Genomic DNA, 13,769 nt, shown 5'->3' on the forward strand with positions numbered 1-13,769 from the left:
GATTTGTTCATGTAGCGCATGCGTACGACTGGTTCTTCCTTTCTGTTAGCTTCTCCGCCATGGCGCCTATTGTAAGTAAAATCGCGTGCTAATAAATCCACCAAAATGACCATTTTTCCTGTGTGAAACCCAGAGAAAATGGGCGGGATGAAAAGACAGTTCTCTTATGACAGTCGTGTTGACAGAGCAGGGCTCGGGTTCGGCTTTGAAGTGTTTTAATCAGCTCTTAGGTAGCAGGATTTTTCTGTGGCCTGTAGCTGCCTCTCCGCCTTCGTCAGCTAAGTAGCGTCGTTCCGGACTGAAGCTCACCACGTTGTTAACGCAGCCAGCCTGGATGGCTGCACGATAGCGGTTTGTGTAAAGAGGTGCACCAATGATACAGATGGAGAAGCGATAATCATTTAATGAGATAGACCAGTTATTTTCCCTGTTTGTTAGTCTGTAGCTGTTGCCGTGTAAATCTCTGGGATGTAATAAATGGATCTGATGTTTCCTTTGCTAATTAGCAAAGTCAGCGCCAACCTCAACATGTTTTCATCATCTTTTACTCACTGTCACAAACCAGCTCCAGTTTAAAACACTGCTGAATAAAACGACAGATGTTCAGTGTATTTTTCAAGAGGCAGTCCAACCTAAATGTGTATGTAAATGGCTGGTGTGAACTTTGTGAAGAGTACAGTCCTGTTTTAGCTGAGCCTTTTGGTTTTGTGTTGTGTTAGCAGAAGAAGCAGAACACCGGTAAAGGTGGTAAGAAGAAGAAGCAGGTCCTGAAGTTCACCCTGGACTGCACCCATCCCGTTGAAGATGGCATCATGGACGCTGCTAACTTTGTAAGTCCACCACCAATCAGATGTGTTGGAGTCTATTTGCCACAGATTCAACACAGACAGAAGTTAATGTCACAAAAATGTCCAAATCAATAGATACTTGTGCTTACGTCCCATCACGGTAAACACGGGACATATGTAGATCTCAAAATTGTTGACTTCAGAGTAGTAGTGACATTTCCTCAAACGTGCTGTTTCCAGGAGCAGTTTCTTCAGGAGCGCATTAAGGTGAACGGGAAAGCCGGTAACCTGGGTGGTGGTGTGGTCTCCATCGAGAGGAGCAAGAGCAAGATTACAGTGTCCTCTGAGGTGCCCTTCTCCAAAAGGTAAGAAACAGTCTTATCTGGTACACTGCCTTATGGACTCAGGCTGACAACACTACTCCAGACTGAACTGACGATCCTACAGAGCCCCATTCCCACCTGGTATTAACATGCAGTCCAGGATCTGGATCACACAACGTTAATGCAAGTGGAAATTGAACAAAGACAGTCAGATCAGCATTGTGATCTGATCTGATGTCTGCACAGTCGGGACACATTCTTAAGAAAAGAAATCACCCAACACGTTGAAAGGTGACCTAACTGTTCGTGCTTGTTTAAGCTGCCCAGTATGAAACAGTTTGACATCTTGGGATGAACCGTCATGTGATACCATTCATTTCTGTACTGTAAATGTGAAGCTGTGGAAGTGAAGGCCAGGCTGTTGGGTGTCTCATACATAACCCTGCAGAAGACCACAAAGTGTTGTTTTCACAATGCAGTTGTACTGATTTAAACGAACGATGTTTCACATGTTGATTACTGAGCTTCAGAGATGCTGCAAGCTGATTCTGTTTCGTGTGCACAGATCGGGGTTAGCTGTTTGCCCGTTTCCAATCTTTATGCTAAACTAAGCTAACTGGCTTTATATTTACCATATCATCATGAGAATGGTGTCCTCTTGTGCTGTATTTCCACTACACTGTCACAGTTCTTCTGTGTTACGTGGCCATGTAATATATGAAATAATACACTGATTTATATTAAGTTTAGAGACACATTCAGTTGGTCAGGTGAAGACTGGAATAGAGTTGAAAACAAATATTCAATTAGTCAAAAACCATAAAACTCATCCATCAATCAGAAACTGTTTTCTGTCACAGTGAACTGAATCTGTTGTTCAGATAAATCCAGACAGGACGACGTCTTGTGGGACTCTGGGAAATTGTCATTCTCATTACCTTCAGGCAAAAAACTAAAAAATTTAAATATTCACTTGCCATATGTTGGTGTAAACTGTGCTGCCATGAACCTCCAGTAATTACAGAGCAGCTGACATCGGACATGAAATGGTAAAGACTTTGTTCAACTGTTGAGTAACATGGGATATCAGTATCCCTGTCCCCAGTGTCAGCTCCTCTTACCTGCTCTGACAGCGAGTCAACTCAAAGTGAGGCCACATCCGCACTACTAGGTTTAATTTTAAAACGCATCACTTCTGCTACATTTACTCCTGGTGTCCAGTTTTCAAGTGTCAATGACGTAAACACCCATGGCTGCTCCCTGATTGGGTCTTATCAGCCCCCTAACAGGGGTGAATGCAACATGGATAACAAATGACTGACCTTGTTGAGTAGACAATCTGCTTCCTGTTTACACTGGCACATGCATGCTCAGTGTATGTGAATAGTCATGTGATACGTGTTTTCAGGCATGTTAGTATGAACGGAAATGATTTCTAATACAGAGATAAAACAGTAGTCTGGACAGAGATCGTTTGTTTTAAAATGAAAATGTAGCCCGAATCTGACACGCTGTTCTTGTCGTTTTGCAGATACCTGAAGTATCTGACCAAGAAGTACCTGAAGAAGAACAATCTACGTGACTGGCTGCGCGTTGTGGCCAACACCAAGGAGAGCTACGAGCTCCGCTACTTCCAGATCAACCAGGACGAAGAGGAGGAAGAGGATGAGGATTAAAATGACAATTCATCTGATTTTGTACATTTAAATAAATGTTGTTTACATTACAGAAACTTTTCTCAGGTGTTTTTCTTGTAGACTTTCTGTGAGTGTCACCATGACTCAGATCAGTTGTCGACCCTGATGACAGGCGGAGAACATAAACCTTACAGTGGGTTCAACATGTTGGTGTTACAGTAACGTGGAGAACAAAGCTGTCACGGTTCTCTTCAGATGACAGTACACCTGTGGTAGTCCGTAGAGCCCGAAATATCAAGCACATGGTGTATTAGGTCAGTGTTCACAGTACAAAGCAGCACATGTTGAACAGTGTAAAAATAAAAACAAAACCCAAAAGAGCTTTTGGCAGCAGGTTGTGGGTCAGCTCTGAGCTCAGACTAACATGAGTACAGGTGAAGTGAGTCCCACTAATCTCCTGTTGGCTCACCTTTAATGTAGGTTCCTCTGTGCTCATGTTAAGACTTGACTTTTGTCTCTGTATTACTGTACAAGATGTACACCGTTTTCTAGAAACTACAGGTCTATTATTAAGTTACCTGGTTTGTCCAAGTGACAGAACAACCTCCATGTTGTGAAAGTGTGTAAATAACTTCAGATTGTCTTGTACATTTCACGGATGGATTTTCTGTTTGTTTATTTGATATATACTTTAACGGGTTTATTTGAAGTTTTGATCTGTAAGTAGTTGTGGCTAGTGGTTGGTCTCCTAGCTAAACTACAGACGGGTACATATTGAGCGGGCACTGCACTATGACGAGTATGTTCAAAAATGACCGTGGCTTATTGCGTTTTAAGACTGAGAAAACTAGTACACAGTGGAGAGGAACTCAATTTACATGAATCTTTATTTAACCATTTCAATGAAAAAACAATATAGTCCAGAGAAATTTCACTATAAAAAAGAATGCAGTACAGATAGGAGAAAACACCTCTGCTGTTATTAAAACTAGGACATTTGCCAGCACACCGTGATACACTGAACCATGTCCAGACAGCGTGTTATTGGTTGTAAAGGTTCTGACCTGCTTGTGAAACCTCTTTTAGCACTGGAATAGTTATTACTCAAATTATTAAAGAAAGAGCTAGCAGACACTGTGGTCTTGGAAGGACTGAGGTGTGCATCCTTGATGCAAACACTGAAGACTGAAGAAGACAAAAGGAATGTAACATCGAGTGGAGTGCACCAACTCAGAACATCATGTTCCAAATCCTGATTGTAACCTGTGGCAGCTGCGCACACACCAGCTCATACTGCCATATACATTAAATCAGACTGATCAGCTGATCCTCTGAACAACACAAACAAGACTTCCATATCCTGAACATACATGTAGAAAAAGGCACAGGTATGGAGTGTTGGTCTTTGAAAACCCCTTAGTAGGAAAAGACTGAGGGTTCTGCTGTAGCACCCGTAAATGTGACAAACAACTCTATCATTTCAAATACTGCAACAAAGAAAACAACAACAGAACGAGAAACATGAAGACATCAACGTTTGGCTGTATTACAAAATGGAAAAAAGGGTTTTGGGAAGCACAACTCTGCAAGGTGTGAAGTGCTTGGAGCAAACCGTTGCAGGTTCACTTGAGGTGGGAAGTGAAGGTATCTTGACCGTTCATTGTGAGAGCTGGACCGTCTGGAGGATCGGTCCGCCTCCAGTCCCATTTTCTTATTTCATTATCCAAATTGGTGCAGAACCAGTTTGCTGGTAGTTGAGATGTGTGGATTTCTTTCAGACTTTTGAATGCCTCCCCCCTGAACTCAACCATCCCACTAGCACACCACCATGACCAGCAGTGACTAGACAGGCCAGGTGTTCCTGCTGATCATCGCTGGTCTCTGCTCCAGTGAAAAAGGTTGAGGTGTTGCTGTTGCTGGCCCATCAGATTGTTCGGGGGTTGTACTCAGGCAGCTTCTTCAGTCTCTCCTGTTCCTGCTGAGTTTCCTGTCTGGCAATGACCAGAGAGTGACAGTAGCCCATCACCACCTGCAAGAACAACACATGACAATCAGCCATCTCCTCCACAGCACAAGCACATGTTACCGCTTCAAACCTCGGCTCGGACACAGCAAAGTTTCACACTTTATGTTTTAGATATTCCTTTGTATATATCCTGGTACATCACTGTATGTTTGTGTACAAACTGAACTCAAAGTGAATCTTTGATTTGACAGAAGAGAAAGTTAAAGCAAAGATGTGAGTGGATGTGTACTGTCCTGAGCAAGTGAACTGAGATAAATTCCAGTTGTTAATGTTTCAGTCTGTGTGTTTACATGTGTAATGCCACTATCAGGTCAAAAATGGAACTTGTCCAATTCTCTGGTTTGTGACCAAATACCTGCAAAACTAATGCCATCCCCATCAGCCTGAGCTGTGCGCCATGTTTAGTGCTAAACACTAAAATGTATGCTAACATGCTAATCTAATATGGTGAACATGGTAAACATCACACCTGCTAAACATCAGCATGTTAGCATTGCCACTGTGGGCATGTCAGTAAATCTATGTTAACATTTAGCTCCAGGCATCACTATGTCTACGTACAGCGTCACAGAGCCGCAGCACGGCTGTGGACTCCTCTGGTCTGGATTAGACTAGATTCCAATAAGGAGCTCCACTTCCAGCCCGTGGTGTGGACAGAACACCAAAACAGAGAGAAAACAACTGCCTCTACAAACTTAGACGGCTCAGTGTGGAAATTCTCTAGGTGATCTATGATGCATCAGTAGTTTCTCCATTAGGAGCTGATCAGGTAAATCACTATTTACCTGCTCGATGTAGATGCCATCCAAGGTCTTGACCTCCTGGGCGGTGGTGGAGGATTTAGGTTTGTTGTCTCCATATCCCTGAAGGATAAATGACAAGATACAATCGGTGCTGAGCTCCTGACGATAACAACAGCCAATACTCGCATCAATATTCAGTATCTGCAAACAGTATTCTACCACACCAGTCTGGTCATTGTCACTTATTTTCTTGTCAAGATCAAAAAAGCTTGTGAAACAAATATGGACTGAAGATGATGACCCCGGTATGACTGAGGCCTCAGGTCTTACCAGCTCTCCAAAAGTGGGAGAGGGGCCCCAGCTGATCGTACTCTCATCTGCAGCAATAATGATGCTGCTCTTCCTGTTGGAGACAAACACACAGTCAGACACAGAGAAAAACAACTGCACATCAGTGTAGAGCCGTCATGATACGATATGCTTTGTACTGATCCGGGTACAATCGCATGGTGAATATAATGTATTACAATCATTCCCTTAGAGGGTGTGTGTGTGTGTGTGTGTGTGTGTGTGTGTGTGTCAAACTTAAGCCCGCATTATGCTTCAAACAAACTGCTTGCTGGACTGTCTGATAGTCGAGTACACTGAGGGTCAGAGATTTGACCCTTGGTAAAAAATTTTTTTTTTTTTTTTTAAAAACACTCGGAAAGAGCAAAGAACTCACCCGCATGCCAGACTGCGGATCTTCCATCCACACAGGTCCTGCACACTTTTGGGATACATGGTTGACTCTCTGGAAGTGTTTGTCACCCCCCAGAAAAACAGCCCCCCTGCAAATACAACAGTGATCAGACATCTACAGCCACAACAGCTTCATTTATTATATACATCACTTTAACTTGTCTTTAAATTTGGTATTCACTAAGCCTTTGCTTAAGCATCAGCACAAGTTAATGGTCCCATATTTTACACTTGTTTCATTTGAGGTGTTGATATTCATAAGAAGATATATTTGTGGTTTTAATGTAATATCTGACTGTTTTCTGAGTGACTGAATAGAAATATAGCAAGTCAACACTCAGAGAAACCAAATCCTGCAAAGTTGGATGGTGGGTCTAGGTGGGCGGGGCTTAATGCATGGCTGAGAGTGGTGACTGCTTTGTTGTGACATCACAGTTACAGAAGTCTTGATGCTGGTTGTAAGGCTCAGTTTCTGAATACAGGCTATGTGCATTTCTCTGTGAACTGAGCTCTTCGATAGTTTCACAGTATTAATATAGAACCTAGACCTGCTTTATAATCAAGAAAGACATGGAAATATCACTTTATTTATTATGGGACCTTTAAAGAATCTGTAAATTTGACAATTTTTAAAGTTAGACCAAAAAAAGACTTTTAGAGTGAGACTCCAGAGATCTTCTTGCACCATGATGTTTTCTTACCCATCTCACTGACAGCGAAGGAGCACTGGTAGCCTGTATAGATCTGACTGGCACCACGTCCAGGAAAGTCAAACAGTTTGACCAGGCGGGGAACCATCTCGTCCTTCTGCTCTGTGTGGCCCAGACGCCCGTAACCACCGAAACCCCAGCTGAACACACGCTTCTGAGAGTCCAGCACCAGCTACACACACACACACACACACACACACACACACACACACACACACACACACACACACACACAGGATAATGGCTTTACTTTGTAAGCTTTGTTAGAACCACCACTGGTTAAACTGCTGTTTAATTTGATTCTGTTGTAATAAGACTGATGAGTGTGTTTTTCTTACTGTGTGGTTTCCCCCGCAGGCCACATCTCGGACCACCACGTTAGGCACAGGCATGACCTGACCATCCTTGGATTTCTCAATGAAAATGGCCACACGGCGAGGAATGAGCTCACAGTCAAACTCAATGCGCTGAGCACGAGCGATGAACTTCCCATCACTGTTGTGACCTGCAGTGACATAGATGATGGGTCAGTATTATACAAACATAAAAAAAAGACTGAGTAACTGAGGTCAATACCAATGTTGGTGCTGAGAGTTTAAAGTTCTGATTTATCAGCTGATACTTTTACATAAAATATTCACATTTAAATAGATTTGACAGTGCCCTCTGGTGGACAAACTATAATGGAGACAATTTTTCTAAATGACCTCACACATCCTTGATATATCCTTTGTGACATGCAGGTGCTGAGACCAATATATCTGTGATCAGTTGTCTTTGAAAAACTGGTGTCAACTTCCAACATGGCCTCTATTAGCTGTCAGCAGTACTGCTGACAAATCAGCACCAACATCTCCCTATTGTCTAATTGATTACTAAGTCACTCAAACACACTGAGCAACACACAAACAAAGATGACAGTACATGTGGTTGCATGTTGTGAGCATACCTAGCTGTCCATACTCTGGGCAGCCAAAGGAGTACAGGTTTCCTTTGCAGTCCACCACCATGCTGAATTCAGCACCACAGGCCACCTTCACCAGGGGCTGGCCGTTGTACGAAATCTAGAGGGAGAGAGACGAGGTTCACGATACAGAAGGCACAATAACAAGCTCAGTATGAAACTTCAATTATATTTCAAGTGTAATGTGGTTGTGATATGTAGATCAGCCACTGTGATATTTTAGGTACGTTAAAATAACTGCAGGCTAGTTTGGTTCTCTACAAACTTAGAACTGGATCCTGCTGGGGTTGTGAGTGGAACAGGCTGAGGCCTGGCATGGATGTAGTTTTGGGTGTAGCTATTGTTGTGATTGTGACTACTGTTGTAGGTGTGGTCATGGCTGCTACTGTAGAGGCTGTGACAAGTTAGCGCTACACCTGTAGAAAAGCTAACTACATGCAGGGACTGTGATTGGCTGCGATGGTGTAAGCTAACACGTGTCGTATCTAATTCAAGCATCGTAGGTTCAGTTTCTGGGTTCACTATGCTATCTCGGCCAGTGATACCATGGTAGGTACTATAGGGAGAGGCCATAGTTGTAGCCAAAGAAAAACCATAACTTCCTCAAGGCCCTACAGCCAGACACAACAAAAGCAGCCCCTGCTGATTTGTTGTTGTTAACATTAAGTCTCCAGTGATGAACAGTCTCTCTGCAGCAGTGTTCGTACTGGAGACAGAAAAACACTGTACAGGTGTAGGGCTGTGATTCGAGTTGGTTGAAGCTGTGTAAAGTGCTGCAGTGTGTGTTGGTGGGCTTGGTGCTTCACTAACATAAGTGAGGCTTTGGATGATGAAGTACTGGTAGTACTGGTTTTTCTTGTGAAAGCTAATTATTAAATCATTAAACCCAAACTCCGCCTCTTTTGTAAATGACCTGTTAGAGTAAACCAGTAGCTGCAAGTTTACACCAACCAGGTGCGTCCACGTGGTGGAGTGCCATCTTTTTTGTTCTGTTAATAAGTTTCATTTTCTAGCATTATTACTAGGGCCGAACGACACAATGTTTCACTTATGGTCTGTTGTGACGCAGTTTACCTTTATCAAAAAAACTGCAATTTCAACAATATTTTGATTTATTTTGCATCTATTTTATAGATTTATTTGTATATTTATTTGTGAAATCGATTCAAAAGATAATCACAGTTTTTATATATTGTTTTTTCATCTAGCCCTATGAAATATGGATCTGATGTGTTACAGTGTGAACTTGTAAAAGCATGCGAGCTCCCTGGTTCTACAGTGTGACAGTGATGCTTACCGGTGCTGGGCTGAGGACTGCATCAGTCTGGTTGCCTTGGCCCAGCTGGCCCAGCTTGTTCTCGCCAAAAGAGTACGCAGTGCCGTCCTCTGAGGAGAAACAATGACAACATTTATGCTGCATTTATTCTGTGTACTGTTGTTTACAATGTTGTATACAATTGAACTATTAGGACCCAGGGGTATACTGGTTTTCATTGCAAGTGACCACAACAGATCAACACCGACTAAAGGAAGTAAATCACTGCAGTCAGCTGCTGGAATGAAAACACAGATGCCCCTGATGATAAGCCCACAGATGTGGCTCTACCTGTGAGTGCCAGGGTGTGATTGCGTCCACAGGCTGCGGCAACAATCACATGATCTGCCAGGGCCTCGATTAACTTGGGAGCCTCCAGGCGCTTGGTGTCACCGTGACCCAGCTGACCTTTGTCGTTACGACCTGAGGAAGCCAGAAACCAAAATCAGCGATGGATAACTCCTTCCATTCTGGACCTGCTTACAAATCCACTGACTCAAAGTCAGTAATCAGAGCTGTATTAACTGGGCATAAATCCGTAACCTTTGAGGGTGTGGTTGATACAAAATTTTTTCGAGCATGTTACTTACCCCAGCTCCACAGCTTGCCCTCAGTGGTCAAAAGGAGACTGTGTGCAGCGCAGGGCCCAGACACCACACAGCTAACCTGTATATCATTCAAACACCCGTAGCGGTGAGGACCCCACAGGTTCTGGCCGAGGTTGCGGAAAGCAGCTGGAAACACAGAGGCGACATGATCATAACGTGATGATGTCCATTTCATACACACAACATCTGTCAACACCCTTCACGTTACTCTCTCCCTCCTGTTTTGTTGCCTTAACACTGTACATAGAGAGAAAAGAACATGAACACCTTCAAATGTAATACATCCTGATAAAATCAAACCACAGCCACATCTCCGAATCTCATATTATTTTATTTAAAGATCCCATATTTTACACTCTGTTACTTTCACAGTAGAACCTTGACCTACTTTATAATCAAAGAAACCATGGAAATCTCACTTTATGCAAGATAGGATCTTTAAAGGATGCGTCTGGAGAAATCTTCTCAACAAATCCCTCGAAAAGACTCAAATTAACAATTTATTGACTTACTGAAAAATGAAACCGTATACTGTAATTGTGAGGTATTTTTTGAAGATTTACATCTTCAGTAGGAACCATTGGGCCGAGAGCCACAGACAGGGCAGGGAAGTCGGATGGTAACGTGGGAATTGTTGATGAGATAAATGTAGATGAGCACCAGCCTTATGCTTCTAAAAAAGTGTTTATAGAAAATCATGTTTTTGTTTCTCAAAGGTATTTAAAAAGGACGCACTGTCTAAGATCTACTAAAAACAAACTGCCACACTTCCACAAGAGGTGCTAAAAATACCCAACAGAACCTTTATATATTTAAGAGCACAACAAAAGAATGATCTGAATGTGTTTGTGGTGCTCTGACAGGCACAGCATCTTGCCCATCTAGAGATGGTCTTTGTCTATGCAGCTGCTCCTGCTGACACCCCAACCCCCATTCAGCCTCAACAAAGCTGATTTATCAGTGTGTACCAGAGTAGTGAGACAAGGATGGAACAAGGCAATGCACAGCCTGCCCCAGGCATCAGTGGGCCTGCTGCAGGGGGGGCAGCACACAACATGCATACATATGAATAGATATTACTGTCACAATCAATTAATGGGATTTCACTGGTTTTAACACATATGTTGCCCATGCATCCCAAACAAAGACACACATGTGTACCTAATGTGGACATCCTGAGTCATTTCATTCTCCCCTGCAGACACGATGGACAACCTCATCAATCCTTTATTGATTCTGTTTGGCTCTACAGTTTCCTACATCACATCTACACCACAGTGAGCGGTCATAAAACACAGGTAGAGAATCAGATTTGGTTTATTTACATGCTGGAACCATTTCTTGACAAACAACAGTTAATCCATCTGCCCAGTACCTCTGCACAGCATCACGGCGCAGGTTTACAGATAACAGTCTGGCATACAGGTTTCTGTTTAGGTCCGGACAATGATACCAAACGTGACAACAGTGCTTCAGGAAGTACGCACTCTGCACCGGCTGTTTGTCAAGAAGTTGTTGCAGCATGAAACTCCCCCTAAAAGTTGTTCAAAGACAACAGCTGCAGTCCCTTGAGTCTAGTTTCTAGTCACTAAATTAGGCTGTTTTTTCCCACTGAATAGGCTACAAATGGTTACACCATGCAGTGTCTGCCGACTTCTTCTCTTACGTGACAATGGCAATAAGTTTAAATGACTTATATATGATTGGTATAAATCACAAGTTTATACAGTAATGAAGTAACAAAATCAAAAACTGAGTTTCATCATCAGCAGCATAGAAAAAGGGGAAGTTATCAGCCATAGTCATCCGTCTTCCTCTGGACACACCCTAGTTATTAGACATAAAAATATTCTACCTTGTTGTTTGGGCACCTCCTTTCTTCCAATCAAATCCCAGTTGGTTGCTCCAAAGATGAGCAGCTGACCTTTCACTTTTGGGCAATCAAGTTTCTGCAGAAACAGAACAATGAGGTTAATAACATAAAAAAAAGATGATATGTTGTAACTTGAACACAAACATCTCATTTCAACAGCAGCTGGGTTGCATCATAAAACACAAATACATGTGTAGATAAAAAGAAATCGCTGACTCGCTGGCTGGAGGTAATTGTTATGAGGCACTAGTTCAATATATATATATAATATCTTGACTTCTTATTCACTCAGAATCATGAGATACTTAATGTTTGTCTTTTCTTTTTTTCTCTCATCAACTTCCTGGTGGGAATGGCCACAGTTTAGCAGCTTATGAAAACCAGTTGGTAAGTTTTCAGACAGTGTATCAAACCCACTATTTTCTCTTTGACATCGTCGGCCACAGTGACAGGCTGGAGACCAGACTTTGCGGCAGGCTTGCCAGGTTTCTTGTTGTTCTCCTGCTCGTAGTCAAACTCGTCATCGCTGCTGAAGTCCCTCTCTTTCCTTTTACCACTGGTCCTCTTCTTTTTCACACCACCATTCCCTGAGATGTCTGTCACCTTCTTACGTGGCATTTTTCAATCTGAAGCTGTTTTTGTGAGAAAGAAGCAGTGATCTATTTATACAGAGTGTGACAATAATGTCTAACAATATAGTGATCCAGAGGGATATTATGACATTAACATGTTAAGTTGGAGATATTGTACATAATGTGAACCAAACATAATTCAAGAATAGCTTCAGTAGAAATACATGTATATAGGCATGAAATACTGAATCATTCGTGTATGAATTACAGCACGGTGACACAATGAAGAAAGTCAAAAACACATATATTCCTGAGTAACAGCTACTTAATCCACCAAATTATACAGACACCAGCCAGTACAAGTAATGAGCATCATTAAAACAATAGCTTTCACACGTTCCTTCCAACACACACACACACACACACACACACACACACACACACACACACACACACACACACACACACACACAGCAACCAAGAAGAGTACTGTCTGCATGTGTCTTTAAGAAGTTTACTATACATAAACCCGGTCACCACTGTTGTCAAGTACCGGCCATTAAAACAGAAAACGTGTCTCAGTTTTCTCAAATTGGCTTCGTGAATGGTTGTTTGATCAATAATCAGTGGAAACCGGCGCAAGAAACTAAAAACTAACTGAAAACTAAAACACTTACCGGTGCCAGACTAGAGGCTAACCGCTAGCCTCATTAAGCTAACGAGCTAACCACTGTCGCTCTTTGTTCACATAATGCCGGGGTACCAAGCTAGCTGACGTGCTAACGCACAACACGCGAAGTTAACGTTACACACTTACGCACCCGCTACACAAACGAACTGTGTAAAGTTTGTAAGTTCTTTAAAAAGAGAAACTTCTCCTGACCGCAGACTGAAATTAACATGATTTAGATGTATAAAACAGCGGACCGATGGGTTCATTGTGCTAACGGTGCCTTGCTACTGTAAGCTAACCAGGCACTCTAAATAAAGACATGGGTACTAACGTTACATGAAACGATGCTACAACAAAAACTTTTTCATTATTTTCTCGACGGGACAAGTTTTTTGTTTACCGTACGTACAAATTCTGTGATTTCGAAAAAAAATGTTGTTTGTAATTTCATAAAGGTAAGAATAAATGTTGTACCGGTGATTTCCTGATTCAGCAGCTCTCTGTCCGTCTCCGGTTTGATTGATTTGAACAAAAGAAGCTGCAGTCTGCTTTCACACCACGTGGTTTGCATTTACTATTCATACAGGAAACCAAACACTCACCATCAGAGCACAGGACGGAGGAAACTCGGGGGTTATAATTGCAGCAGCAGGAAGGTTTTAGTCTGAAACCACTAGATAATGCAGAAGACAAACCTCGACTCAAGTGGCTGATAAACGTGGATTACAAGAAGTTGTGCTGCAAATAAGTGAGGTCCTGCTGACAAATACACTGGAATAAAATAGAATCAAAACCT

At 42.3% G+C, this 13,769-nt stretch overlaps 2 protein-coding genes across 3 annotated transcripts; one reads left to right on the forward strand and one right to left on the reverse strand.

Moving 5' to 3' along the window:
• The first annotated feature begins 2 nt into the window (after positions 1-2).
• On the forward strand, positions 3-2,820 carry LOC111233766 (60S ribosomal protein L22). Of its 2 annotated transcripts, none has more exons than XM_022761652.1 (4): positions 3-71; positions 723-830; positions 1,029-1,153; positions 2,643-2,820. In XM_022761652.1, the coding sequence occupies exons 1-4, from the start codon at positions 60-62 to the stop codon at positions 2,785-2,787; spliced, it is 390 nt and encodes a 129-aa protein (XP_022617373.1). In that variant the 5' UTR covers positions 3-59; the 3' UTR covers positions 2,788-2,820. The 2 variants fall into 2 exon arrangements, with proteins under 2 accessions (XP_022617373.1, XP_022617372.1); XM_022761651.1 differs by having other exon boundaries at positions 12-71; positions 720-830.
• A 797-nt stretch (positions 2,821-3,617) lies between these two features.
• Positions 3,618-13,552, reverse strand: rcc2 (regulator of chromosome condensation 2). The gene is made up of 13 exons (XM_022761714.1): positions 13,448-13,552; positions 12,146-12,360; positions 11,711-11,804; positions 9,838-9,981; positions 9,539-9,670; positions 9,230-9,318; positions 7,918-8,032; positions 7,307-7,473; positions 6,960-7,140; positions 6,242-6,347; positions 5,848-5,920; positions 5,560-5,637; positions 3,618-4,777 (listed from the first exon to the last, which is right to left on the reverse strand). Exons 2-13 carry the CDS (start codon positions 12,344-12,346, stop codon positions 4,673-4,675), a joined length of 1,485 nt encoding a protein of 494 aa, XP_022617435.1. The 5' UTR covers positions 12,347-12,360; positions 13,448-13,552; the 3' UTR covers positions 3,618-4,672.
• Positions 13,553-13,769: the final 217 nt, after the last annotated feature.

The sequence above is a fragment of the Seriola dumerili genome, unplaced genomic scaffold (genome assembly GCF_002260705.1).
Source record: "Seriola dumerili isolate Sdu_G_001 unplaced genomic scaffold, Sdu_1.0 BDQW01000425.1, whole genome shotgun sequence".
Classification (NCBI taxonomy): domain Eukaryota; kingdom Metazoa; phylum Chordata; class Actinopteri; order Carangiformes; family Carangidae; genus Seriola; species Seriola dumerili.

Excerpts from the sequence above, each read along its gene's own strand:
- LOC111233766 (XM_022761651.1), top strand. Across the intron at positions 831-1,028 it reads TCATGGACGCTGCTAACTTT|GAGCAGTTTCTTCAGGAGCG; the intron begins GTAAGTCCACCA and ends TGCTGTTTCCAG. Across the intron at positions 1,154-2,642 it reads GAGGTGCCCTTCTCCAAAAG|ATACCTGAAGTATCTGACCA; the intron begins GTAAGAAACAGT and ends GTCGTTTTGCAG.
- rcc2 (XM_022761714.1), bottom strand. The coding sequence starts at position 12,346 with ATGCCACGTAAGAAGGTGACAGACATCTCAGGGAATGGTGGTGTGAAA. Across the intron at positions 9,671-9,837 it reads GGGCAAGCTGTGGAGCTGGG|GTCGTAACGACAAAGGTCAG; the intron begins GTAAGTAACATG and ends TGGCTTCCTCAG. Across the intron at positions 8,033-9,229 it reads CAGTCCTCAGCCCAGCACCG|ATTTCGTACAACGGCCAGCC; the intron begins GTAAGCATCACT and ends CTCTCCCTCTAG.